At 44.2% G+C, this 25,216-nt stretch overlaps 3 protein-coding genes across 3 annotated transcripts in view; 2 read left to right on the plus strand and 1 right to left on the minus strand.

Moving 5' to 3' along the window:
* brf1b (BRF1 general transcription factor IIIB subunit b) overlaps window positions 1-25,216 on the minus strand; it is a 36,364-nt gene that overhangs the window by 8,326 nt on the left and 2,822 nt on the right. Inside the window, exons 3-8 of the mRNA XM_084714292.1 lie at window positions 9,951-10,031; window positions 8,862-9,035; window positions 8,718-8,749; window positions 8,554-8,626; window positions 696-845; window positions 523-616 (exon numbers count right to left, since the gene is read on the minus strand). Coding sequence (XP_084570418.1) covers window positions 523-616; window positions 696-845; window positions 8,554-8,626; window positions 8,718-8,749; window positions 8,862-9,035; window positions 9,951-10,031 — 604 coding nt within the window. The remainder of the gene's footprint in view (window positions 1-522; window positions 617-695; window positions 846-8,553; window positions 8,627-8,717; window positions 8,750-8,861; window positions 9,036-9,950; window positions 10,032-25,216) is intronic.
* Window positions 3,650-7,021, plus strand: LOC146304070 (BTB/POZ domain-containing protein 6-B-like). Its single transcript, XM_084714289.1, has 4 exons — window positions 3,650-4,030; window positions 4,273-4,363; window positions 5,602-5,720; window positions 5,948-7,021. The coding sequence occupies exons 1-4, from the start codon at window positions 3,813-3,815 to the stop codon at window positions 6,978-6,980; spliced, it is 1,461 nt and encodes a 486-aa protein (XP_084570415.1). The 5' UTR covers window positions 3,650-3,812; the 3' UTR covers window positions 6,981-7,021.
* On the plus strand, window positions 10,365-25,001 carry LOC146304071 (uncharacterized). The gene is made up of 19 exons (XM_084714288.1): window positions 10,365-10,547; window positions 10,631-10,685; window positions 10,896-11,016; window positions 11,156-11,283; window positions 11,366-11,506; window positions 11,591-11,668; window positions 12,004-12,174; window positions 12,860-12,956; window positions 13,035-13,258; window positions 13,417-13,582; window positions 15,510-15,718; window positions 17,626-17,743; window positions 17,832-18,040; window positions 18,377-18,494; window positions 18,573-18,742; window positions 18,817-18,914; window positions 22,758-22,873; window positions 22,962-24,350; window positions 24,610-25,001. The coding sequence occupies exons 1-19, from the start codon at window positions 10,522-10,524 to the stop codon at window positions 24,999-25,001; spliced, it is 4,026 nt and encodes a 1,341-aa protein (XP_084570414.1). The 5' UTR covers window positions 10,365-10,521.

Genomic DNA, 25,216 nt, shown 5'->3' on the forward strand with positions numbered 1-25,216 from the left:
ACTTTAATCCACCAGGATCTACTGCAGTCCACTGGTGGAGATCTACTGTAGTCTACTTTAATCCACCAGGATCTACTGTAGTCTACTTTAATCCACCAGGATCCACTGTAGTCTATTTTAATCCACCGGGATCTACTGCAGTCCACTGTAGTCTACTTTAATCCACCAGGATCTACTGCAGTCCACTGTAGTCTACTTTAATCCACCAGAATCCACTGCAGTCCACTGTAGTCTACTTTAATCCACCAGGATCCACTGTAGTCTACTTTAATCCACCAGGATCTACTGTAGTCCACTGTAGTCTACTTTAATCCACCAGGATCTACTGTAGTCCACTGTAGTCTACTTTAATCCACCGGGATCTACTGCAGTCCACTGTAGTCTACTTTAATCCACCAGGATCCACTGTAGTCTACTTTAATCCACCAGGATCTACTGTAGTCTACTTTAATCCACCAGGATCTACTGCAGTCCACTGGTGGAGATCTACTGTAGTCTACTGTGACGTGGCAGAGTCCTCACCTCTTCCTCAGAGTGGTCTGGCAGACCTTCACCACACTGATCACATCCTTCACTGTACGACGAAACTTGTGCATCCGAGCTGCAACCAGGAGAGCTGCCGAGGAGGACAGAAAGGTCAATATGTGGTTGGTGATGTTGATTATGTTGCCATGGTAACAGTGGCCATGTTGTACCTGCTCCACAGAGTCCAGAGGGTCGGCGTCCTGTGTGCATCCAGTCCCTCTTCATCCTCTGAACAAGACGAAGAGCTGTCATGGAAACCTCATGAGTCTTCACCCCAAACTCCAACATGTGAGCAAAGCGAGGGATGTAGAGGCAAGGATCTGAGGAGGAGGAGGAGGAGGAAGAGGAGGGTTAACTATAGTTTTGACTCCACACAACCTGTTTACAACCAGTTTAGTTTAAACAATCATCCTCTCCACATGTATCCATCAATATTTATTCCTTTGCTCTGACTGTGATGTTCAAACCAACAGAAGACTTGACTCGAGTTTTTAAATGTTGTTAGTCATTTCTGCTTTTTACATATTTTAAAACATGTTTATTTTCACATACTTGTGTCCAGAACAGTCAAGTCTGATCTTTAACATAATTTATTCAGCTTTGTTGTCCTTGTTTTTATTTGTCTATTTCTGTATTATGACGACAACCATAAATAAATCAATAAATAAATGCAGAAATAAGTACTTAAATACATGAATAAATAAAATATAAATACATTGTGGTAATGAAAAGGGAAATTTCTGTATTTTACATTCATTCATTTATGCATTTATTTTTTTCTCCCCATATTTTTATTCATATATTTCGAAATGTATTAATACATTTCTACATTTATTTATTTATTTATACATGTCTCTATTTCTACATGTATTTTTTTCCACGGATGTATTATTTTAAAGCTGAGCGAAGGCAAGTGAACATGAATATGTAACTATAATGTATGTCCAAATACAAACGGGTGAAAAATAGGTGTATAGGTACGAAATATTTTTTTAATCATATTGATTTTACTCCACAACATTTACTTGATAACTTCTGTAATTTATTTGGTTATTTTTTATTATTATTAATGTAGTTATTTATGTTATTTTGTGCCTTAAGAGCACTGTGTTCTTATATTTGGCTCGTGATGTTTTCCCGCGCTCTGTCGCCATCTTGTGGAGCAGTTCGGTGAAGGCGGGAAGGGAAGGGAAGGGGAGGGGAGGGGAGGAGGAGGAGGGGGAGGAGGAGGAGGGGAGGGAGAGGGAGAGGGAGAGGGGGAGGGGCAGGAGGAGGAGATTCTAAAATGGCGTCCGGAGAGACAAACAGCAGCTGGTGTCGGAGCGAATTTAACGTTAACAGCCGAACAAACCGCCGCCGGGAGAGAGGCAGGTAACACACCGACATAAAAGCAGACAGACAGGCAGACAGACAGACAGACAGACAGACAGACAGACAGGGTGCTTCTGCTCCGAGTTCTTCGGTGTGTGGATGAGACCGCGCTGCATGATGGGTGACGGTGAACGTTAACGGCTGGATTGACAACAACATGACTGTTAGCTGTCACACACACACACACACACACACACACACACACACACACACACACACACACACACACACAGAGCTCTGTGTGTGTGTGACAGAGAGAGAGAGAGGGACAGCAGTACTGAGGTGTATTAGAAGGACCTGAACCATGATTATTGATTATTGATTTCTGTAGATACAGGAGGTTCAGGACACTGCAGACTGACGTGACGCTCAATTAACTATAAACAGGATGAACATGCAGTTTCAAACACACCTGAAAGACACCTGAACGCACCACCTGCTGATGGTCAACATGGCTGTCATGATGTCATACAAGAGAGACTCTGACCAATGACCAGCCAGTAAACACCAACACCAGAGCGGTGGTTCTCAATCTGAGGGTCGGGACCCTGGTGGGGTCGCAGCTCTGAGTGACGACGGTCCGTTTAAGACCAAACAGGAAGTTCTAAAAGCCCGAAATAATGACGTACAGCTGGTTTTAATTAATGTGACAGATCGAAGTGTAAACAGCACAAAAATAACAACAAGTAAGTAAATGAATTAACTGCCCTGGCCAGCAGGCATGATGGGAAATGTGGGGAGTGGTCTCTGCAGCGCATCACCTGTACCTGTGACATAACATCCAGCTCCGATTCTGGACTGTGACAGCTGAGCTAAAATAACTGATTAGTAAGAAGTAAGAAATGCATCATGAAAGAATTCAGATGTTTCACTTTGTTAATTATGTCACTGTTTTTGTTTCTTGAGCATTTAAATAATATGTTCTGTGTTGTGACATAAAAAACAAGAATATAAAAATATACAAACAACATGAAAGATTTATCTTCATTTCCAGTCACTTATTGTTATATACTGTTTTTTTTTTTTATTTCATATGAAATTATGACTAAACTGTTTCTGCTGCAGGACGAGTTAAACTTGTTGAACTCAAAGTTAAACTGATGTTTATCTGACAAACTAACAAACTAACATCTTTAACAGAAGTATTTTATACATACAATACTGCTTATAAAACTAAAAAAAAAGTAAAGCAAACTGAAGACACCGATCCAATCAAAATATTTTAAACCATAATTCTTATTGATCTTTGATTTTGAAGGACGACAGAGTTGACATGTTACGGTCGAGACACATCTGATAGAAATATTCTGAATGAATTTGTCTAAAAACATAAAGTTTACCAGAGTTTGAGCAGCATTCTCACCTTTTATAAACCAGGAAGTGAGACAGGGGTCCTCAGGGTACAGCTGACCCTTTATATGCCTGATTAAATCATCTGGGACACAAGTTTAACTTTGAAGAACCAACACTTTCATAAAAAATATATTTAGAAACAAAGATGATTATAACAGCGCCTCTGTTATCAGAGACAATTTAGAAATGAAATAAAGCAAAACAAAACGTCATAATGTTGATTTAAGAAGCTGAGGTCACAGAATTTTGACTCTTTTTCAAATAATTAAAGAACTAAAAATAATCTTTCAGTTATGAAAATAGTTGTTGATTAAGCAATAATTGATCAGTTAAAGGCTGCAGCTCTGGAACTTTATTATTTCTGTTTTGTAAAGTTGAAAGTTTTTGTGTTTTGGACATTTAGAAACTTTTAGTTTGACATTTAAACACAGATGATCTGATCATGTGACATCATGACATCACTGGACTTGAATGTGCAGTAATCTTTGTGTCTGACAGGAAGCGGTCATCATGCTGTGAGGTCGTGACCTCACTGTGACCAGGACGACCGGCAGGAGGAGGAGATGGCGGCTGAACTGTTCTCCACCAGCCTCCCTCACAGCAACGAGGTGGAGGTGAAGAAGAGTTTCATCCAGACGAGCCAACGAGAGCTGCCGGACCGTAACCATGACAACCGCGACCACAGCGACCACACCGCCACCGCCATCCAACTGAACAGCACCAACAATGACAGAGAAGAGAGAGAAGGCTGGCAGGAGACACAGCCCACGCTCAGAGAGAGGTCAGCACCATACTGCGCTCTGATTGGACAGCAGGAAAACATGACACTGTGCTCTGATTGGACAGCAGGAAAACATGAATTATTCAGTATTTATTGAGTCAGACATCAATGAACTTAGAGCTGATGGAGGTCAACAAACACGTCGGAGGAAATCAAACGTCTTCATGGAGGAAAACTGATCAAGTAAAACAAAGTTTGACTGTGGAGGAAACGACTTCAGTTTGTTTGTCGTCTTTCTGCAGAAACGCTCTGATGTTCAACAACGAGCAGATGGCGGACGTCCACTTCATCGTCGGACCTCCAGGAGACACTCAGAGAGTTCCTGCTCATAAGGTACAAAGACCAGGTCCAGGCTGGACCGGGTCCACGCTGAACCGGGTCCACACTGAACCAGGTCCACACTGAACCACACTGAACCAGATCCACACTGAACCAGGTCCACACTGAACCAGGTCCACACTGAACCACACTGAACCAGGTCCACACTGAACCACACTGAACCAGATCCACGCTGAACCAGGTCCACACTGAACCAGGTCCACACTGAACCACACTGAACCAGGTCCACACTGAACCAGATCCACACTGAACCACACTGAACCAGGTCCACACTGAACCACACTGAACCACACTGAACCAGGTCCACACTGAACCACACTGAACCAGGTCCACACTGAACCACACTGAACCACACTGAACCAGGTCCACACTGAACCTGGTCCACACTGAACCACACTGAACCAGATCCACACTGAACCACACTGAACCAGATCCACACTGAACCAGGTCCACACTGAACCAGATCCACACTGAACCACACTGAACCACACTGAACCAGGTCCACACTGAACCACACTGAACCAGGTCCACACTGAACCACACTGAACCACACTGAACCAGATCCACACTGAACCACACTGAACCACACTGAACCAGATCCACACTGAACCAGGTCCACACTGAACCTGGTCCACACTGAACCAGATCCACACTGAACCTGGTCCACACTGAACCAGATCCACACTGAACCTGGTCCACACTGAACCAGATCCACACTGAACCACACTGAACCACACTGAACCAGATCCACACTGAACCAGGTCCACACTGAACCTGGTCCACACTGAACCAGATCCACACTGAACCACACTGAACCACACTGAACCTGGTCCACACTGAACCTGGTCCACACTGAACCTGGTCCATGTTTCATTCATCTCTGATGATACTGTGGTCATTTTATCATTTAATATAGTAATAATATTACAGAATTGTTCTAATAAATAAATAGAAGATGAATTTGACTGATAGCTTTATAATAATAATAATATTATTGTTGTTGTTGTTGTCAGTTTTCAGTGAATATTGTGATAATTTCATTAAGTTGAATTCTTTTGATAATACTGTAGTTAAAATTGAATATGGCGACAGACAGCACAGTTTATAACTGACGTGTAGACCTGTGTCCACCTCCTGTCGTGTCCTCTGTGGTTCAGTGTTCTGATTGGTTCCTGTCTGCGTGTAAGGTCTCAGTGTTCTGATTGGTTCCTGGCCGTCTCTCTGTGTTGCAGTATGTCCTAGCGGTGGGCAGCTCTGTGTTTGGAGCCATGTTTTATGGAGACCTGGCAGAGGGACAGTCTGAGATCCATATCCCTGACGTGGAGCCGCCTGCTTTCCTCATCCTGTTAAAGTGAGTCTGTCCACTTTAGACAGCAGTTCACCTTAATGTGAATCCAGTCCAAGATAACGTCCTCAAATGCCTTGTTTTGTCCACAACCCAAAGACATTGAGTTAACTAATTTTGTCAGGTGAAAAAAGGTCCAAACATGTGGAGCAGATGTACTTAGTCCGTCTGCGCCACATGGTAATATGGTAATGAAGAGGTGTAAGAACACCGTTGTCCTCTGTCTGTCTCAGGTACATGTACAGTGATGAGATTGAGCTGGATGCTGACACAGTGCTCGCTACGCTCTATGCTGCTAAGAAGTACATCGTCCCCGCTCTGGCGAAGGCATGCGTGTCCTTCCTGGAGACAAGTCTGGAGGCGAAGAACGCATGCGTCCTCCTGTCTCAGAGCCGTCTGTTCGAGGAGCCAGAGCTGACGCAGCGCTGCTGGGAGGTGATCGACGCTCAGGCCGAACTCGCCCTGCGCTCTGAAGGTTTCTGCGAGATCGACCGGCCCACGCTGGAGATCATCCTGCAGAGAGACTCCCTCAATGTCCGCGAGGTCCTCGTCTTCCAGGCCGTCCTTGGCTGGGCGGCGGCCGAGTGTCACCGCCAGGGCCTCACCGTAACCCCCAGGAACCAGCGGGGGGTTCTGGGTAAGGCTCTATACCTGGTGCGGATCCCGTCCATGACGCTGCAGGAGTTTGCAGATGGGGCAGCGCAGTCAGATGTCCTGACCCTAAAGGAGACTCACGACATCTTCCTGTGGTTCACGGCATCCAACAAACCCAGACTGGACTTCCCCCTGGCAAAGCGCGCCGGTCTGGCCCCGCAGAGGTGTCATCGCTTTCAGTCCTCTGCCTACCGCAGCAACCAGTGGCGTTACAGGGGGCGCTGCGACAGCATCCAGTTTGCCGTGGACCGCCGGGTCTTCATCGGTGGCCTCGGCCTGTACGGGTCGAGTGGCGGGAAGGCGGAGTATAGTGTGAAGATCGAACTGAAGAGGCAGGGAACTATTCTGGCCCAGAACCTCACCAGGTTCCTGTCTGATGGGTCCAGCAGCACCTTCCCTGTGTGGTTCGAACACCCGGTTCAGGTGGAGGCGGACACCTTCTACACGGTGAGCGCTGTTCTGGACGGAAACGAGCTCAGTTACTTTGGTCAGGAGGGCATGACTGAGGTGCAGTGTGGGAAAGTGACCTTCCAGTTCCAGTGTTCATCGGACAGTACCAACGGGACCGGAGTCCAGGGGGGACAGATCCCAGAACTTGTCTTCTACTGCTGAACCACAATCTGACAGACTCTCTGACCAAGCTGGAGCTGATTGGCTGTCTGTGCTTTTTAAAGGAAATAATGATTGAACATTAAAGTGACTGAAACTGAAGACGTGTTACTGCTTCTCTCAGCTGAAGTTTACTGAACGCACGATATCTGTGTTCTGCCACATCAAAACTATGAACACAGATGTAGTTTGATTACATCATGAAGTCGTGTGGGATCATGTTTTTAATAGCTGATGAAAATCTGACATGACTTAGTCAGAAATCACATTCACAGACGAGGTGGTGTGAAAGTTTTATTGCTGTTGAGTTCAGTCATGTGTGTCAGTGTGTTTCAGTAAAGTGCTGCACCTGGTCTGAACTGGATTTAGCTGGAGAACCAGCTGCAGAGATCAAACCTCGCCGTGATCATGTGTTTACAAAGAGACGTAGCAACATGTTTCTCTGAGAGCGAAAACACTGAGGGGTGAAACTACGAGGTGAGACATGTTGAGTCTAATCCAGGATGTTCAGAGTCATGATCACCATGGTAACTGATGCTAAACTCATCACCTGGTCAGCAGCAGGTTATGTTCAGAGTTTCAGATTAAATCGTCTGTAAAAATCACCGTTCTTTAACTAATTATTGTTCTAACAAGGTTGTTTATGAGCGATATAACTTTCAAACTGAGGGAGGAGGTTAAAATGAAAAGTTGTTGAGCTGAATGTTCATAATATCACTGAACGAATCCATATAATGTAAACATGAAACAGCAGCATCACGTTGTCATGGTAACCTCTGTTTGGTGATGCAGAGTCATTTTCCCCGTTTGCTCCAGATCATATTAACTCTTTAAATTGACATGGTTTATAATCCACACAGTAAAATAATGATGAAGCAACTACAGACACTTTGAAGACTTTTTACTGTTTTCTGTTTTGTCTGTGATTTTGCAGCTCAGATCACTGATTAGAAAATTGATCATCATTGATCACAGACAATCTTAAATCAGTTCCACTCATTTTACGTTGGTTTGGTGAAAAACTTCAGTGATGTCCTCGTCTCTGTCATCATAGGACAGAGTCAGACAGACTTCATCATGTTTAAATCTGCTGGATGGACTTTTATTGTTTAATGTTTTCATGTTAGAATAAACGGCAGCATTAAGACCACATTTAGTCCATCAGTCATTTTCTCACATCATTCTTCTTCTCCTGCTTTTTGTCGTGATGTATTTGTATATTTTCCACAGCTCATAATTATAACAACTTGATGATTTTGACTTCAGTAAGACGCTCGATCGCTTCATTTCATGAGGAAGAACAAACGCCTCTTTTATGTGAGCGAGCCGAGAGTCTGGGTTCATAAAACAAGTTGATAACCACCGTCGTGATCCGCGTTATCTCTGACTGAGGTCTTAGGAAAAAGGTATCAAATAAAGTACTTTGTTGGTATCAGCATCACTTTTAGGGTACTGGTATCATGATTTTTAAAATGATACCCAGTCCAAATAAAGTCTGACAGTTGAAATAAAGTTTGTCAGTTTAAATAAAGTGTAAATAACGTTAATAAAGTTTGTAAATAAAGTGGATTCTCACCGATGGCGGGTGCGTTGATGCAGAGTTCTCGAGCCAGCAGCAGGAAGGTTTTTCCCAGGATGTAAACGTTCACCTGAACACATCAAAGTCAACATTAGAACTGTGTGTGTGTGTGTGTGTGTGTGTGTGTGTGTGTGTGAGAGAGAGAGAGAGATTAGTCTCACCTGCAGCAGGTCACTCAGGTCCAACAACATGTCTGATACAGAACATTCAGGAAAACACAGCAGCACAAGGTCAAAGGTCACACTGACTACATGACACATGAAAACATACACCCTGCCAGAGTGTGTCGCAGGTTGCTAGGATACGTGGAGTCCCCTCAGTGCGACACACTAGGTAGAGGCAGGCAGCAATGACGTGCTCCGTCTTGCGTCCTCGTGTCAGGTGTTTACTGACGACCATCTTGAAGAAGTTGAAGGCCGTGTCCAGACAGTGCTGGTTCAACTGCAGCTGACTGCCCAGCTGCTGGATCTGACGTTTACCTGCAGACACGCAAAAGATTAAATATACCTGACGTTCACCTGCAGACACGCAAAAGATTAAATATACCTGACGTTCACCTGCAGACACGTAAAAGATTAAATATACCTGACGTTCACCTGCAGACACGTAAAAGATTAAATATACCTGACGTTCACCTGCAGACACCGAGCTCATGCCTTCAGTGTATTTTATAACAGCTGAGTTTGGATCAGAAAAAGTTCAGAATAATCAGACATGTTTAATATTATCGGATGGTAGCTGCGCTTCTCTGCCAAACACCGAGACAACTGGGTTGTTACTATGGTAACAGGTGAAAACTTTTCTCAGACACACGATAAACGGTGAATGGACAGTGTTCTGAGTTGTTATTTGTTTTGGTGTCTCTGATCCACCAACCAGCTCTTATTTTAGAGAGAAATCCTAATTTTTGAAGAACTTCTCTTGTTCCCACTAAAAACAGAGCAGCTGACCGACGGAGGACGCTGAGAACAAAATCCAAAATGTTCAGGTTGTACAGAAACTCAGCTGTTCTTTACTGATTACACTGATCCTGAATCGACGTGTTTGTACAGTCGTGTTTTTCTGATCAGGTGAGGAATTTTTAAAATGTCTCATTTCTTAAAGGGAGTTTGGTGTAATATTCTCCCCAGACTTCCCAGGAAGCTTTAATTTACCGACTCGTCAGATGTTTATTTTTTAACACCACTGAAGAAAAAAAACTTGTAGACACGCCTCCGTCATCGCCTGGCGCTAATCCTCAGCTCTGACAGTAACAAGGCAGCCATTACTGTTAAAATTAATTACTGATCTAAAGTGTAAAGGGGTGTAAACATTAATAACAGATGATTACACTCCACATTAATGATGATGATGATGATGATGATGATGATGATGATGATGATGAAGGTGCTCACCGCTCTGCAGGGTCTGGGCTCTGGACTCTTTCCCAACACTGGTGTGAAAACCAGAACCAAGAAGAGGAGCTTTAGCTGGACCTACAGTCAGAGATACATTCAGAATAAACCAACAGATGAACAGATTCAGTGAATAATCAATTATTAAATTAATCACCAACTCTTTTGATAATCAATTGATTGATTGAGTCATTTCTTGACAGAAAAGTAAAAATTCTAGCTTCTTAAATATGAATGTTTCTGTGTGTTCCACATGTTTGGACATATTTTTAAGTGTTTCCTGTCTCGTCACAATTGACAAGATTGTGCCAAGATTAATTGATCGATTATTTGATTAACAGAGGTGAAGACCGTTGGACGGGTCGTGTTACATGTCAGCTGTCAAGTTTTCATGTTGTCACAGTTTGTCTGACAACCTGCAGCTGTAATCACACTCAACCACACTCAGCTGTGACTGGCTCCTCTGTTACCATGACAACCAGGTCATCAGCACACCTGGCTGCAGAGACTGGGAAGCTTTTCCAACATACAGACAGACAAAAGAGACAGAGACAGTTTCTACTGCTTCAACATGAAAAGTGCTGCTTTCATCCTCGGGTGAGTAAAACTAATCTCACCTGCACAGGTAAATCAACAGCTCACCTGAAAAGGTCAAAACTGAACCTCAGTGTTTTTTCCAGACTCATCTTTATCTGCAGCCACTTCACAGAAATAATAACAGCTGAAGGTAAACTGGTTTTACTGATGATATTTACACTCTTTACTGGTTTAACTGGAATTTAAAGGGTCTTTACTGATTTTTTGTTTGTTTGTTTGTTTATTGGAAAGTTTTAAATGTAAGAAATTGGTTTCCAAACACTTTTCTTGACAACCACAGAAAATGTAACCTGAATCTTTATCTCTTGATGACCTTTGACCTCCTGACCCAGCCTAGACATTTGGTAGACGTGGTTCAGAATTTCTGTTTCGTCAGGTTTCACAGATCCCGTCGTTCAGTCAGAGTGTCGGGATCGTTACTTCTGGATCCACGTGGCCTCGGGACAGACGCCTCGCTTCGAGGCTGTAGGTCAGTTCTTCATGTTCACTAAACTGACGCTTTTGTAGTCCCCATTACCAAGCCTGATGCACACCTGAACAACTGTCTACCTGTCCTGTAACTTTCATTGCAAACTGATGGCGGTTTTCCCTCTGGCCGGCCGCTGTAGATGGACATGGTGTCCACTCCATCAGCGAGCAGCTCGCCTCACACTGCGGTTACACCATCAGCACCTTCAAGATGGATGGCTTCACCACCTTCAGAGCTTCATATTATTCCTGCTTCACCCACAACCAGGTACTTCCACCTCCCTTTAAACCACTACCAGGTCCAGACTGACTATGGCTGTGATGACGTCGTATGTTTTCGTGTTTTCCAGAATGACGAGGTGTTCACGTTCAGATTTAATGTGATGTTGAGCGATGCTGGTGGCGGGTGGATCAGCCAGCCTGTTTCTGCAGTCTGTTCTGGTCTGATGTGGACTCACAGAGAGATCATCTGTGAGGAGGACTACATGGAGGTCAGACACATACAAACCCTGTCAGTGGTGGTCAGTGTTCTAACAGCTGTCTTGAGACTGATGTGGTTTCCTGATCTCCAACAGGTGAACATCAACAGAGAGTCTTCATGTGGAGGCCAGCGGTGGGGCAGTGGACAGGTGTGGCAGGCTGCCTACTCCCAGGTAAAATCCCACCATCACAACTCAACATTACTGATCTCTGAGGACAGACAAAATAAAAGACAGATCTTGCTGAAGGAGCTCATGCTGTTTTATTTGTTCTTGCTGTGTTTCTCTTCTCGCCAAGCTCATCTAAAGTCTCTTGAGGTGTTTTAGAGCTGATTTTGCAGATAACTTTCAGGGCTGTGTGTTGGTTGGCTGGTATCATGGTGACTTTGTCCATGGCTTGTCAAATCTTAAAATCCGTAAGCTTGCTTTAACTGGAACACCTTTTTGTTATTTTGAACAATGTGAGCTATCCGTTTGAGTCTTCTCTGGTGTTTGTATGTGGTGTTCAGGCTCACAGGACGGCGACTTCTGTCTGGCAGCTGATGATCCTGCAGAATGATGGACACGTGTCTTCTATGTCCATCAGTGAAGCCCAGCGGCAGGGCTACAGCCTGACCACCACCGCCCAGAGAGTGGTGCTTCGATCTCGGTACAAACAGCCATACGCCGAGCTGATGATGGTGGGTAACCATAGAGGCAGACAACAGCCAATCCAGAGTCCAGAGATCACGTGGCCGTGGTATTAAGTGTTTCCTGATGGTTTTGGTTAATCAAACTCCAACACATTCAAGACACTGTTTGTCGCCTTGTTTACATCCTTTTCCTCCAGAAAGTTGTCTCTTTGGCTGGACTTGCAGTGTACCATGGTGTGTTCACTGTCATCAAATCAAATCTGAGAGTTGTAGGCCAGGAGGAGGTAACATGCACCAAGAGCCTGGAGCTGAACCCTCTGTTTCCATGTAGATTAATCACAATTTCGACCATTTAACCTTCTTTGATCTGCTATTAGCAGCTCTGAGGATCGACATATTGTCAGGGGTTAAAACCAGAGTTTGACGGTTTAATATGTTCAAACAGACAAATCCAAATTAAAAGGCATGTCTGCATGAGATAATCTGCACTCCAGGCTGACTCTCCACAAGTCTGCAGAAAGTCCTCTTGAGGCTGTTTGTAGACTTGATGAAGGCAGATTTGGACAGTTTCCTGCACCTTAAACCAACTAAATGTAGGAGTAGATTAATTCTCTTTGTCCCACCATGATGTTTCTGGACTCATGAGAAACTTAAACTTAATGACACGAGAGTTGTGTTTAAGGTGGTAAAACGCAGAGGAAGATATTTTTTAAGTCTTCACGTTTGTTGTCAGGTGGATGGTGTCCCTGTGGAGGTCATCCGGGCTTCTCTGTTCTTGAAGCAGAAGCTGACAGTGGTGATGATTGATGTGTCCATGGCCTGCACAGTCAGTAAGTTTTCTCATATACACACACCTGAACAGGAAGCTGGTTAATGTGCTCACAGCGATTCTGTTGATTGTTCCTCAGATTCAGGTTCCTTTGACGGTACCCAGCTGCTGTGGGACATCCCCCGGGTCGTGACCCCCCTGGTCGGGGAGGGAACGGGGTTGGAAAGTCGAAGCCTGAGTCTGGGAGTGGATGGGGTGCTACTGGACGAACCAACTGCTGCTGCCAGAGGATTCAGACTGGTCCAGCAGGGATATCTGATCCAGATTGGGGTTCCATTTGGGGCAGAAGGCGGATACAGGAAGGTATCGATCCACTCCAAACTTCAGACTGGGACAAGATTTTAATGTGCAAATATTGTTTTGTTAAAACCATCAAATTATACATGGAACAACATGCTACACAACATTACATCATGACCAACAGCTGATTCTACATCTGTCCATTTTTTTCTTCTCTGCAGAGTTTAGTGGTGAACAACATGTACAAGGAGACGTATGTCATTTTCCTGCTATATGAACACGTCTTCTCTCTGCTGTATGAAGATGGCAGCAGCATCGACACCAGACATCGAATGCTCAGAGTGCTCGACACACCACTGCTCTGCCGTCCGCCCTTCAGCCTCGACCGTAAGTCTCCAGTTGGTTGATCAGTAAATGTCTCAGTCTGCCTCAGAACTCTTACATCTTCCTAAAGGCTGAATCTAGGGCTGAGTGGTATGACGACATTTTCATATCATGTTGTTTTTTTTTTGTTTTTAAATCATATCAGTTTCATGGTATTTGACTGTATTTTTTTCCATGCAGCAGTTTTCTTACCCACATTTTCTTCTGATGAGAACAGAATTACTGCAGTTGATTGTCTTTAAACACACCATTTTACTGTCATAAGGACTGTATCATGTTTTTGTGTTTTTTTCATGTCCAGACAGGTAAAAGCATGACCCCTTCAAAGTAGGGTTACCATCACATGGCGGGGACGACTATACGATTAAACGTCCCCACACACACTAGTCGGCACCAGAAATATTAGCAGTTTAAAATATTTAAATATAAAATATTTAAAATATTTATCAATCTTTCATTCATGCATAATGCCAGTTATCTGTTGCCTCTATGATTTTATGCAGCTGCACGCCACTAGTTGGGGCTGCAGCTCTGTCAGATAGCAGCTCCTCACGTATGAACCGATCACCGTGGCAACACTGGATGTTTACATCAGCGAAGTCGAACAGATGAATGTAGACTAGGGGTGTCCCAATCTGATATTGATATCGGATATCGGTCCGATATCAGCCAAAAAATGAGTATCGTATTTTATCAGGCTGCATCTAAAGTCTCAGATCTAAACGCTCCGATAAGCTCCAGCACTTCTGTCCATAGGAGACTCTGGCTGCTGTTTGAGTGACATCACTCGATCAAACCTTTTCTAACATTCCACACTACAAAATAATCAATAAAAGTTTGTATGATTCGTGCTGATATTGTATCGGATCGATATCGGTATCGGCCAATACTCAAGGCTGCAATATTGGTATCGTATCGGAAGTGAAAAAGTTGTATCGGGACATCCCTAATGTAGACTGTGACATCAGCTGATATATATATATTCACTCGACTGGTGAAACGTGACCACATTAAGCACAGACACAGACATAAACCTGCAAGTGGAGCTGCTGCTTCTGCTGCTAGCACTGCTAACGTTAGCCACCCTGCGTCAGGCTGCAGCTAACGTTAGCCACACTGCGTCAGGCTGCAGCTAACGTTAGCCACACTGTGTGTCAGGCTGCAGCTAACGTTAGCCACCCTGCGTCAGGCTGCAGCTAACGTTAGCCACACTGTGTGTCAGGCTGCAGCTAACATTAGCCACCCTGCGTCAGGCTGCAGCTAACGTTAGCCACACTGTGTGTCAGGCTGCAGCTAACGTTAGCCACACTGTGTGTCAGGCTGCAGCTAACGTTAGCTCTGGGTCCTTTACCCGCAGACACTGTGACCCTCTTCGGTCTGAAAAGATGAAGCGTTTAGTGAGTTGTTGTCATGTTTTGTACATTAATTAGGTTTGTATTGCACAGAGCAAAGTAGCATCTCGGCAGCATTTAAAATACGATTTGGTGATTGTTGACTGTGACTCACGTCTTCAAATGGCTCTTAATACACACACTATTTTTTTCGGACAGTGTTTAACATTATGATTAATAAATTCTGCTAAATTTTAACGGCTTTCTGAGTGTTTTCTTAGTGTTAGACTAGTCTAAATTAAATTTTGCGTTTAACTGACAGGGAATTTAGTCGCCAGGAACATCCCTAGTGCACACGCTCAAGCAAACACGCCTGTGGTGTTGGTGTGCAGCACTGAAACACTTTCGCGCTGCGCACGTTCCGGATGTTGTTTGGGCTATTCACCGGTATGGCGGTATATGAAAAATTAATATCTTAACAAAAATAAAGACTGGTTTTCAGTACGAACCGGTATACCGCACAGGCCTAGCTGCATCCCATCTACCTCCACCACCTCTGTCTTCATGTGACTGTTATCATGTCATCTTCTCTCCTGTAGAGACCATGAGTGACAACCAGGTGTTCAGCGTCTACTTGGGAAACATTCCTGCTGATGTCTTGTTAGAGGACGTCCAGATCAATGAGAAGCACCTGATGATGTCAGAGAGCGCTGAACAAGGCTACAGCATCACTCCTTTTGTTCATATCAACGGCAGCCGAGCCTACGAGCTGCGCCTGCCCTTTGAGGATGAAATTGTCCATTGGATGGTGAGGGCTCCACAAATAACCTGTATCACCTCTTGGTGACATCATAACTGCTTGACCAATTCAGAACAACAGCGCTGCCACAACCTCTCAAAGCACTTACACTACTGGTCAAAGGTTGTAGAACACCTCAATGTTTCCAGTTTTTTATTGAAATTCAAGCAGTTTTAGTCCAATGAATAACTTGAAATGGTACAAAGGTCAGTGTTGAAGTGCCAGAGGTTAAAAAAAATGGTAAGGCTACCAAAAACTGAAAAATAATGTACATTTCAGAATTATCCTTTTTCAGGGAACAAGAACTGTGTTAACAACTGAAAGGTGTTTTGCAGCAATGGAGGTTGATCAAGCCTTGAAAGTTGGTGCTACTGATTCCTACAGGTGTCCCAACTTTTCTTGGTTCCTTACAACCGTCTGCATCAAAGTAGTGTTAGAACACACTGTGGAACCACACCCTCAGGAACAGTGTTTGAACAGTATTGTCCTGCAGAAAGTGGTGTGTTGCTATAAAAATGGAAGGAAAAGGGAATTAACAATGAAAGAGAGACAGACCATCATAAGGTCTTTCCTACAGAGAAATAGTGAAGAAAGTCCAGGTGTCAGTGAGAACAGGTTCCTTCACCATCAAAAGACACTCAGAACCTGGAGGAAACTGACAGGAAGAGGTCTGACAGACCCAAAGACACAACAGAATCAGAGGACAAGTTTCTGAGAGTCGACAGCTTGTGTGATCGGCGGCTCACAGGACAACAGCTTCATGTGGTCGGAGTAAACAAGTCTCAGTTTCAACTCTGAAGAAAAGACTTCGAGTTGCAGGTTTGACAGGTCGAGTTGCAGCAAGAAAGTCATTGTTAAGATGTCAGAATGAAAAAGAGTCTTGTCTGGACCATGAAACCCTGATAATGGACTACTGAAGACTGGAAGAAGGTGTTATGGACTGATGAATCAAAATTTGAAATCTTCGGTTCATCACACAGGACTTTTGTACGCCGTCGAGTACGAGAAAGGATGGTTCCTCAGTGTGTGACATCAACTATCGAACATGGAGGAGGAGGCGTGATGGTCTGGAGCTGTTTTACTGGATCCAGGGTCGGTGACTTGTACAGAGAGAGAAAGGCAACCTGAACCAAAACGGCTACACAGCGTTCTGCAGCTCCATGCAGTGACCATGCAGTTTTGGGTCATTATCTTGCTGTAGGATGCGTCCAAGCTTTACCAGAACGAGTTTAGGAAAAAAGAACAAGATGGTAAGCTTGAAAACACGGAGTGGATCAACACAGTCTCCAGACTTAAACCCCATGGAGCTGGTTTGGGATGAACTGGACAGAAGAGTGAAAGCAAAGCAACCAACAAGAGCCACACATTTATGAGAACTTCTGCAGCAGAGTCGGGAAGAACGTTTGATTTCCATTGTAGAAAAAATCCATGAATGTGTTCAGCTGTTCTATCTGCCTGAGGTGGCTACTGATGAGTCAAAAGTTTAGAAAACATTTTGGTTTATAAATTAATTCCATGATTTATTTTTGTTCTAAAACTTTTAACTGGTAGTGTATATTTAATTCAAGAAACGTGAAAACCTCCAGAACAGACAAAAGCAGGATCTAACACTTGATAATGTTTCATTTTATTTTTTGGGGAGGTGAGGATCAGCACCACCAGGGTTTAGCCTGTTCTGTTCTTGATGAATACGGCCTGCAGTTGAGTCTGATGTGACCTTTCCTGGGTTGTGGCTGGCTGTAGTCTAGCTTTAACCAGTGTCTGGCCTGTAAATGCCTCATTTTGGAGCAATCCAGACCTGAGCCCAAGTATAGCTTGATTTGGCCTAACCTTGGTCTGAGTGTCACTAAAAGTAAAAACTTAGAATGTCATTTTTTTTGAAGCCCTCTCTGACACGTATCTTTTTTACCCAACAGTACCTGGGTGAAGGTGTGGTGCAGTACTCCATTGATATAAACTTCACTTTATCCATCATGCCTCAGAGAGACTCCTACTACCACCACACATTCATCACAGCACAAGTATTCAATGCATGTAAGTACAATTACTCCTGCTCTTTGTTACACTCTGGTCTTAAAAAGAAACCTTCTTAAACCCATCAGTACGGCTTTGCTTCCTGAAGTCCCTCCAGAGATCACGGCTCAGTGTTCTGACAGAGGAATCGCCTTCACCGTGGTCAGACCGCCTCAAGCTCAGAGCCTCTGGGAGGTGGGTGTTGACCATGAGCCTCTGACATCACAGCTGGCAGACCAAAGAGGGTACCGCTTCCACAACGACACCCACAGAACTTCTCTGGAAGTTCCTGTGTACTCCATCGGCTACACCTATGAAGTAAGAGTCCATGATGCACGGGGTTCATCTACAGTTTGATAGAGTTGAACTGTGCCCAAAATTTCAATATTTTGCCTCCCAGTTCATGTAAATTTAAGTCCAGAGTGAGCTGAGGGAGACATCTGGGGATCTAATGGTGCTGTAACACAATCAGGGAGTCCACCTTTGTCCTAATTTAGTTGATTACATGAATCTGGTGTGTTGATTTTAAGTGTTTTCTCTGCAGTAATGTACAACAACAAGAGCTTCCTAAACATTTATTAGAATATAAACTAATCAAAAGAAAATAAAACTCCATCAAAAGAGGAACTCTAACTTGAGTTATCTTTATTTAAGGACATCAACTTGTCAAACTTTTACGGAACATTTAAACTTGTTCTGAGAGACTCCAAAACTCTGGAGGTCCAGACATCCACCTCCAAACGCTGCCTCTTCAAAACACAGGACATGATAGGTAACATGCACGTCCCTCTTACATCGACCCTGACCGGACGTCAGGCACAATGCTAACACTGTTCCTCTGTGGTGTCAGTCTGTTCTGCAGATGGGACCATGACAGTGGTGACTACTCCGACCTCCACCTGGCCAACGGTGCATCCTGAAAGAACCGCTCTGCTGGACCCTACCTGTGGACCCAAACAGACTGACGGATCCAGAGTCCTGTTTGAGTTCCAGCTGAACTCCTGTGGGACCAGAGCCATGGTATGACTCAAACATACTGAGAACAAAAGGCTGTGTGAATGTAGAGACATGGTAAAGTTCTGGATGTTCAACAGGTCGGGGAGTCGTACGTGGTTTATGAGAATGAGATCCTCCATGACAGACAGATGACTGCAGACGGACCGAGCTTGATCTCCAGAGACTCTCAGTTCAAGTAAGGAAACTAACCCAGGTGAACACAACCACACCGATCCTGATTCTGTCACCGTTTTATAACGGTTCAACTCAAAACTGGTGGAAATGCAGCCTGGTTCACAACATAACACTGAGGTTCCAAAAACAGAACTGGTTTAAGAACTCGAGCTAATTGTTGGAGGACGCAGACCACAGTCAGCAGTTGAAGAAAACCTGACTGAAATAAATAATTAACAAAAGTATAAATGCAATGCTGCTGTTTTAGATGCTTCTGATTGGCTAGTGCTCATGGACTTTCTTGGTTGGGTTGGTTAGGGGCAGGCTGAAACTGAAAACTGTGTGCACCACTTGGCTATAGTTTCCAAACTGAGTGACCCATTTCTGCAAAACGGTGTGCAACAGGGTCTGGAGTTTTTCTTTCATTCGTTGGGTGTGTCACAGGTGTTAGTCAGCAGTACTGTGTATATAAACACGGGTGTTTCCTGGCTCAAAGTGAGGCAGAGGTGGTACCATCCTGACCGTGCGCCATGACGTGCATGTGTTCTGTAAATTCAACTGACTCACTTTCTTTTACAGGCTAACCCCTAAAAAAACAACAACAACCAATTATTTCTTAAACTATCTTTCTAAACTATATTATTTTAGTTTTTGTAACTTTATTAGTTGAGTGTTTTTAGGTACTAATATCTTTAATATACTTCTCCTTCTCTTCTGCAGCTTTGTGATTGGCCGTCACCTCATGTCTTTTTAACGTGTCCAGCCTGTAGTTGGTCGATGGTGGGGGGGGGGGTGATATGGCCAAAATATCTAATCACGATTTTTTTACTATAAAATCACGATTTCGATTTTATCACAATCTTACATGTATTTATATTATGTATTATGCTTTGTATTTAGATTTACATTTATTGTTTTTATTTTACTTCCTACTTTTTTTTTCAAGCACAAAGGTAAAAGTAAAGGTAGTAAAGTCTGCAGAACCACAAACTCTTAACTGAAACACCAGAATGTTTTGTTCACATGTTAAAATCACAACATTTTTCTTCTGGTAAACCAGTCCCCTGTCCCCCAGAGGACAGGGGACTGGTTTACCAACATGCCACCTTTTTCTCCTCTTTGCACGTCTGTATTTAATCATCAAAAAATAACAATAAGAAAACATTAAAGTACAACAACAGCAATAAAAATTTAGATTTTTCAAAAAAAGGAAACAATAACATGTAAGATTTTTAAATTGTAATGAAGTAAAAACACTAATACCACAACGTAAAAATACCTAAATAAAGACTGTGAGTATTTTCCATCACAGCAGGTCAGTGATCAGTGTTTCAGTGAATAGTTTTATTTATGGCGCCCGCCACATTAAAAACATCGACACCACCACATGATTTTATATTTTTGGAGCTGCGCACCTTTTTCAGTCGTGTCTAGAAGGTAACTCTTTATTTGTTCGTTATTTCTACTAAAATAATCAAACTCTCACGATCTTTCACAGGTCTAGGGTTCCCTTCTAGACACGACCGTCTGTCTGTCTGTCAGACTACAGACAGCAGACTGTCTGTAAACAGCAGGATGTTAAACTCTGCAGTGTTTCACACAAACACTTTATTTGTGTGAAACACAGGTTTGGTTTGTCACCAACTTTGTCATTTTTATTTTTTAATCAGTCTGAGAGGACGACGGTATCAGTGATTGATTAGTGATCAGTCTGTCCTCCTCTCCTCCCTCACCTGTTCACTCTGCTGTGAGAAGATCTGAAAGTTTCTCACAGACAAACACAGACTCTCCTGTTTTACGTTTAGGCCTCTTTATACAGCTGTTTAATTTTATAAGTGCATCTGGTTGGTGATGATGTCATTAACCATCACGTTAGTTTCTGTTGTAATAAACTCTTTTCTCTGCTGCTGTGAAAACTGAATCACAGGAGGATCAATATGTAGAGAAAAAAACAGAATGAGAGTTCGGTTTAGTCTTTTTGTCTTTATAAAACATCCTGCTGATGAAGAAAGTCAACAGATCAGATACAGACAGAGTCAGAGAATCACTGACCACCTCTGTGTGTCTGTTCTGTATGCGGGCGCCATAAATAAAACTATTCACTGAAACACTGATCTCTGACCTGCTGTGATGGAAAAATACTCACATTCTTTATTTAAGTAAAAATACTAATACCACAATGTAAAAATACTCAATTACATTTTAAAGATCTTGTATGTTATTGTTTCCATTTTTGAAAAATCAAACTCTTATGCAAACTCAAAAGAGGAGAAAAAGGTGTCATGTTGGTAAACCTGTCCCCTGTCCCCTGTCCCCTGTCCTCTGTCCCCTGTCCCCTGTCCTCTGTCCCCTATCCCCTGTCCTCTGTCCTCTGTCCCCTATCCCCTGTCCTCTGTCCCCTATCCCCTGTCCTCTGTCTCCTGTCCTCTGTCTCCTGTCCCCTGTCCTCTGTCCCCTATCCCCTGTCCTCTGTCCCCTGTCCCCTGTCCTCTGTCCCCTGTCCCCTGTCCTCTGTCCCCTGTCCTCTGTCTCCTGTCCTCTGTCCCCTGTCCTCTGTCTCCTGTCCTCTGTCCTCTGTCCCCTGTCCTCTGTCCCCTGTCTGTGTGTCCCCTGTCCCCTGTCCTCTGTCCCCTGTCCTCTGTCCCCTGTCTGTGTGTCCCCTGTCCCCTGTCCTCTGTCTCCTGTCCTCTGTCCTCTGTCCCCTGTCCTCTGTCCCCTGTCCTCTGTCCTCTGTGCCCTGTCCCCTGTCCTCTGTCCTCTGTCCCCTGTCTGTGTGTCCTCTGTCTCCTGTCCTCTGTCCTCTGTCCCCTGTCCTCTGTCCCCTGTCCTCTGTCTCCTGTCCTCTGTCCCCTGTCCCCTGTCTGTGTGTCCTCTGTCTCCTGTCCTCTGTCCTCTGTCCCCTGTCCTCTGTCCCCTGTCCTCTGTCCTCTGTGCCCTGTCCCCTGTCCTCTGTCCCCTGTCCTCTGTCCCCTACCCCCTGTCCTCTGTCCTCTGTCCCCTACCCCCTGTCCTCTGTCCTCTGTCCCCTGTCCCCTGTCCTCTGTCTCCTGTCCTCTGTCCCCTGTCCTCTGTCCTCTGTCCTCTGTCCCCTGTCCTCTGTCCTCTGTCCCCTGTCCTCTGTCCCCTGTCCCCTGTCCTCTGTCCTCTGTCCTCTGGGAGCGTCTGTCCTGCTCCAGAAGAAGCATGTTGTTATTTTAACATGTGAACAAAACGTGACTGTTTCAGTTAAAAGAGTTGGTTCCATCTTCTGTTTGTGGTTCTGCAGACATCACTACCTTTACTTTTACCTTGTACCTGAAAAAAGAAAGTAAAGTAAAAACAGTAAAAGTAAATCTAAAGTTACTTTACTGAGTATTTTTACTTTAAGCAGATTATAATTGTTCATTTAACAGACCTGTCTTATCTTCTCTTTTGTATTTTACCATTGTTCTTAAATAAAGCTAAAGTAATGTAATAGAAAAAAATGCAGAATAAATACAATACTTCTTAATACAATATTTCTTATCTGATTACTCGATTGATCTGCAGAATAATCAATAGATTATGCTTTAATTTTACTGGTCCGGCCCACTTGACATCAAACTGGGCTGAATGTGGCCCCTGGACCAGAATGAGTCTGACCCCCCTGTTTTAGAGTCCGATGTGAGCAGTCCACACACACACACACACACACACACACACACGCACACGCGCGCACACACACACACACACACACACACACACACACACACACACACACACACACACACACACACACCTGTGCAATAATCCTGACCTGATGGTTGGATGATTTTCTTGTGCTCACAACACAACAAGTCTTTCCATTTATATTTTTGTTGAGGATAAATTTCTGATTATTGAACAGGTTGACCGTGAGGTGCTTCTATCCACTCAGTGGAGTCAACAGAGTGTCTGTAGACCGGATCTTCACATCAGGGACTCCTGGATTTGGTTCAGTCCAAGTCTTCCAGAGAGTTAAAGGTCACAGTCTGAATTCTTCATCCAAATTCAGTTTGATTTGAGTGACAAAATTTTAGAAGTTTTTATTTATTTATTTAACCACCAGCAGATTCATCAAATAAGCTTCCTGCCCAGGACTGTTCTCATCAGGTTTCTGGAGATGCCATCAACATCCCAACTAACCAGGTCCACCAAACTTCAGCAGCAGGGGGAGTCAGGCCTCAGCCCAAACCTGGACCCAGCCACTTCATCACAGTCCCGACAGGACACAACAAGCTGTTCTACTCCTCCCAAAACCTACAGACTTTTCCAAACCTCAATCTCTCTCCTCCCCCTGAAGGTCCAAGCTTTGGTATTCAGCAGATCCCTCTGCAGGTTGCATCTCATCCTGGTCCTCTCATGTCCCAGACACAGGACCAACAGGTGTTCAGATCTCCAACTGGTGACCATCTCCCCAGCTTTCTTCAAAGCTATGACCACTTACCTGACAATAGCCCCCAGCTGTCACACCTGAGCACACTGAGCTTCAACCCTGCAGAAGTGAGAGGTGAAGACTTTGGACTGACTGAGGACAAACCAGCCTCAGGCTCAAGTTATTCCAACAGGAGTCCTGATTCTGCAGCTGTTGGACAGTTGCTCACCGACTCAGGAAGCTCCAGTCAGACTCCGACCCTTAAGGATCCAAACAGTTTAGGTGATCATGGTTGGTATTTTGGCCTGACCTGGGACCAGCCCAGTCCTGATCAGAATGGTATCACTAAGACAAATCAAGACCTGCAGAGTCTTACAGCCGACCTCTCTCTCAGCATGCAAGAACTGTCCCCACAACCTGGGGCCAATCGGGATAAGAGCCTTTACGGATCCTCGGGTGGTGGGATGGAAATTACCAAAACTGTTGAGACACCTGGGTACCAGCCTCAGAGTCAGAATGGTCCTCCTAAAACTTCTTACCTCCACCTGTCTGTGGACACACAGGAGTCTGTCATTGCCCAACTAAGATCTAATGCAACCAGCCAGGTTGACCAAAACCTGGACAAATCGGGGTCCATTGACAGGAGGAACACTGAGACGGTTCAGTCCAGGTTGCAGAACATCAGAGTTAAACCCCCCAGAAAATTTGTTTCTTCTGGGCATCGTCTCAAACAGAAACCTTCACAGATCCTTCACCCCTTCCAGTATGGCACTGGTCTCACAGCTGTCAGCGATGGTGGGAACCGCAGGATGTCCCACCAGCTTCCTGAGCACAGAGGTTTAAACACAAGACCAGAACCTGTCCCAGAGAGGACCAGTTTCTCAACACTGAAGTCAGAACAAGGTGTTCATAGTGTCGGAGTCAAATCAGATGGGACTTCAGCGATCCGCCTTACTGGTATGTCCCCAAACCCGCAGAACTGGGTCCATCCACACCCAGACCAACAGGTCCAATCAATGGCTGAGACAGGAGACAGTCGAGGACAGGAATTTGCTTCTACTCAGAGAAATGTCCTTCAACCAACAGGTAGGAATGAGAATCAGTGCCCACTGACCAAATCTGACATCACTCTGATTCTCAGGGGAATTTTGTTCACTAAGTTTTGTTTTCCTCGTTTATCTACTGCAGTTACACTTCAAGGTAGATCTGACATGTTTTAGCTTAGCACAAATACTGCTGAGTAAACTGTTAGCCTAGCACACATTCTTATAACAAAAGGCAGTCTGTGGTGAGGCACGCAACTAAATCTTTATTTTTCTGTTCTTCTACACATCCTCTCTATCAGGACCATCTCACATCAGAGTCAGATTGGTTCCTCATCTGTCAGGAAGACTGAAAACACATGACAGACCCAAAGTGCAGAACCTCCAGAACCCCAGCTCTCAGTCTGACACCAGAATAGGACCCAGCAGGACGTCCTCCTTCAGTCTCACACCACAGAATGTCCCCAACACTCCTGTCAACATCAAAGAGCATCAACCCAGCGATCCCACTGCAAGAGGAGCTGGGTTTACTGGTTCCCACACAGGTCCTGACGGTTCGGGTTCAGACCTGAACATCCACACCATGTCTGCCTGCAGGGGTCAGTATGGAGCCAGTGTTCACCAAGGCATCATGAGAGGTACTCGAAACACTCGTAACACACTGAAGGACGGGTGGAAGGAAGGATCTGTGTGAACAAGCTTTACTTCACAAATTATTAGTAAATGTCAATAGTTCTCTTACAGTGGAGGATTACTGACATTTATGTTTGTATTAATTTCATAGTGACAATATGTCAGTATGTGAGTATTATTACAGTAAAAACGCCACTGTTGAATGTATAATTTTTTAAAACAAATGACTTTTTTTTTTCTCTTCTGTCCCTAAAATATACCTAACCATGAGCTGTA

The sequence above is a fragment of the Lutjanus erythropterus genome, unplaced genomic scaffold (assembly GCF_056507025.1).
Source record: "Lutjanus erythropterus isolate fLutEry1 unplaced genomic scaffold, fLutEry1.hap2 Scaffold_176, whole genome shotgun sequence".
Classification (NCBI taxonomy): Eukaryota; Metazoa; Chordata; class Actinopteri; order Lutjaniformes; family Lutjanidae; genus Lutjanus; species Lutjanus erythropterus.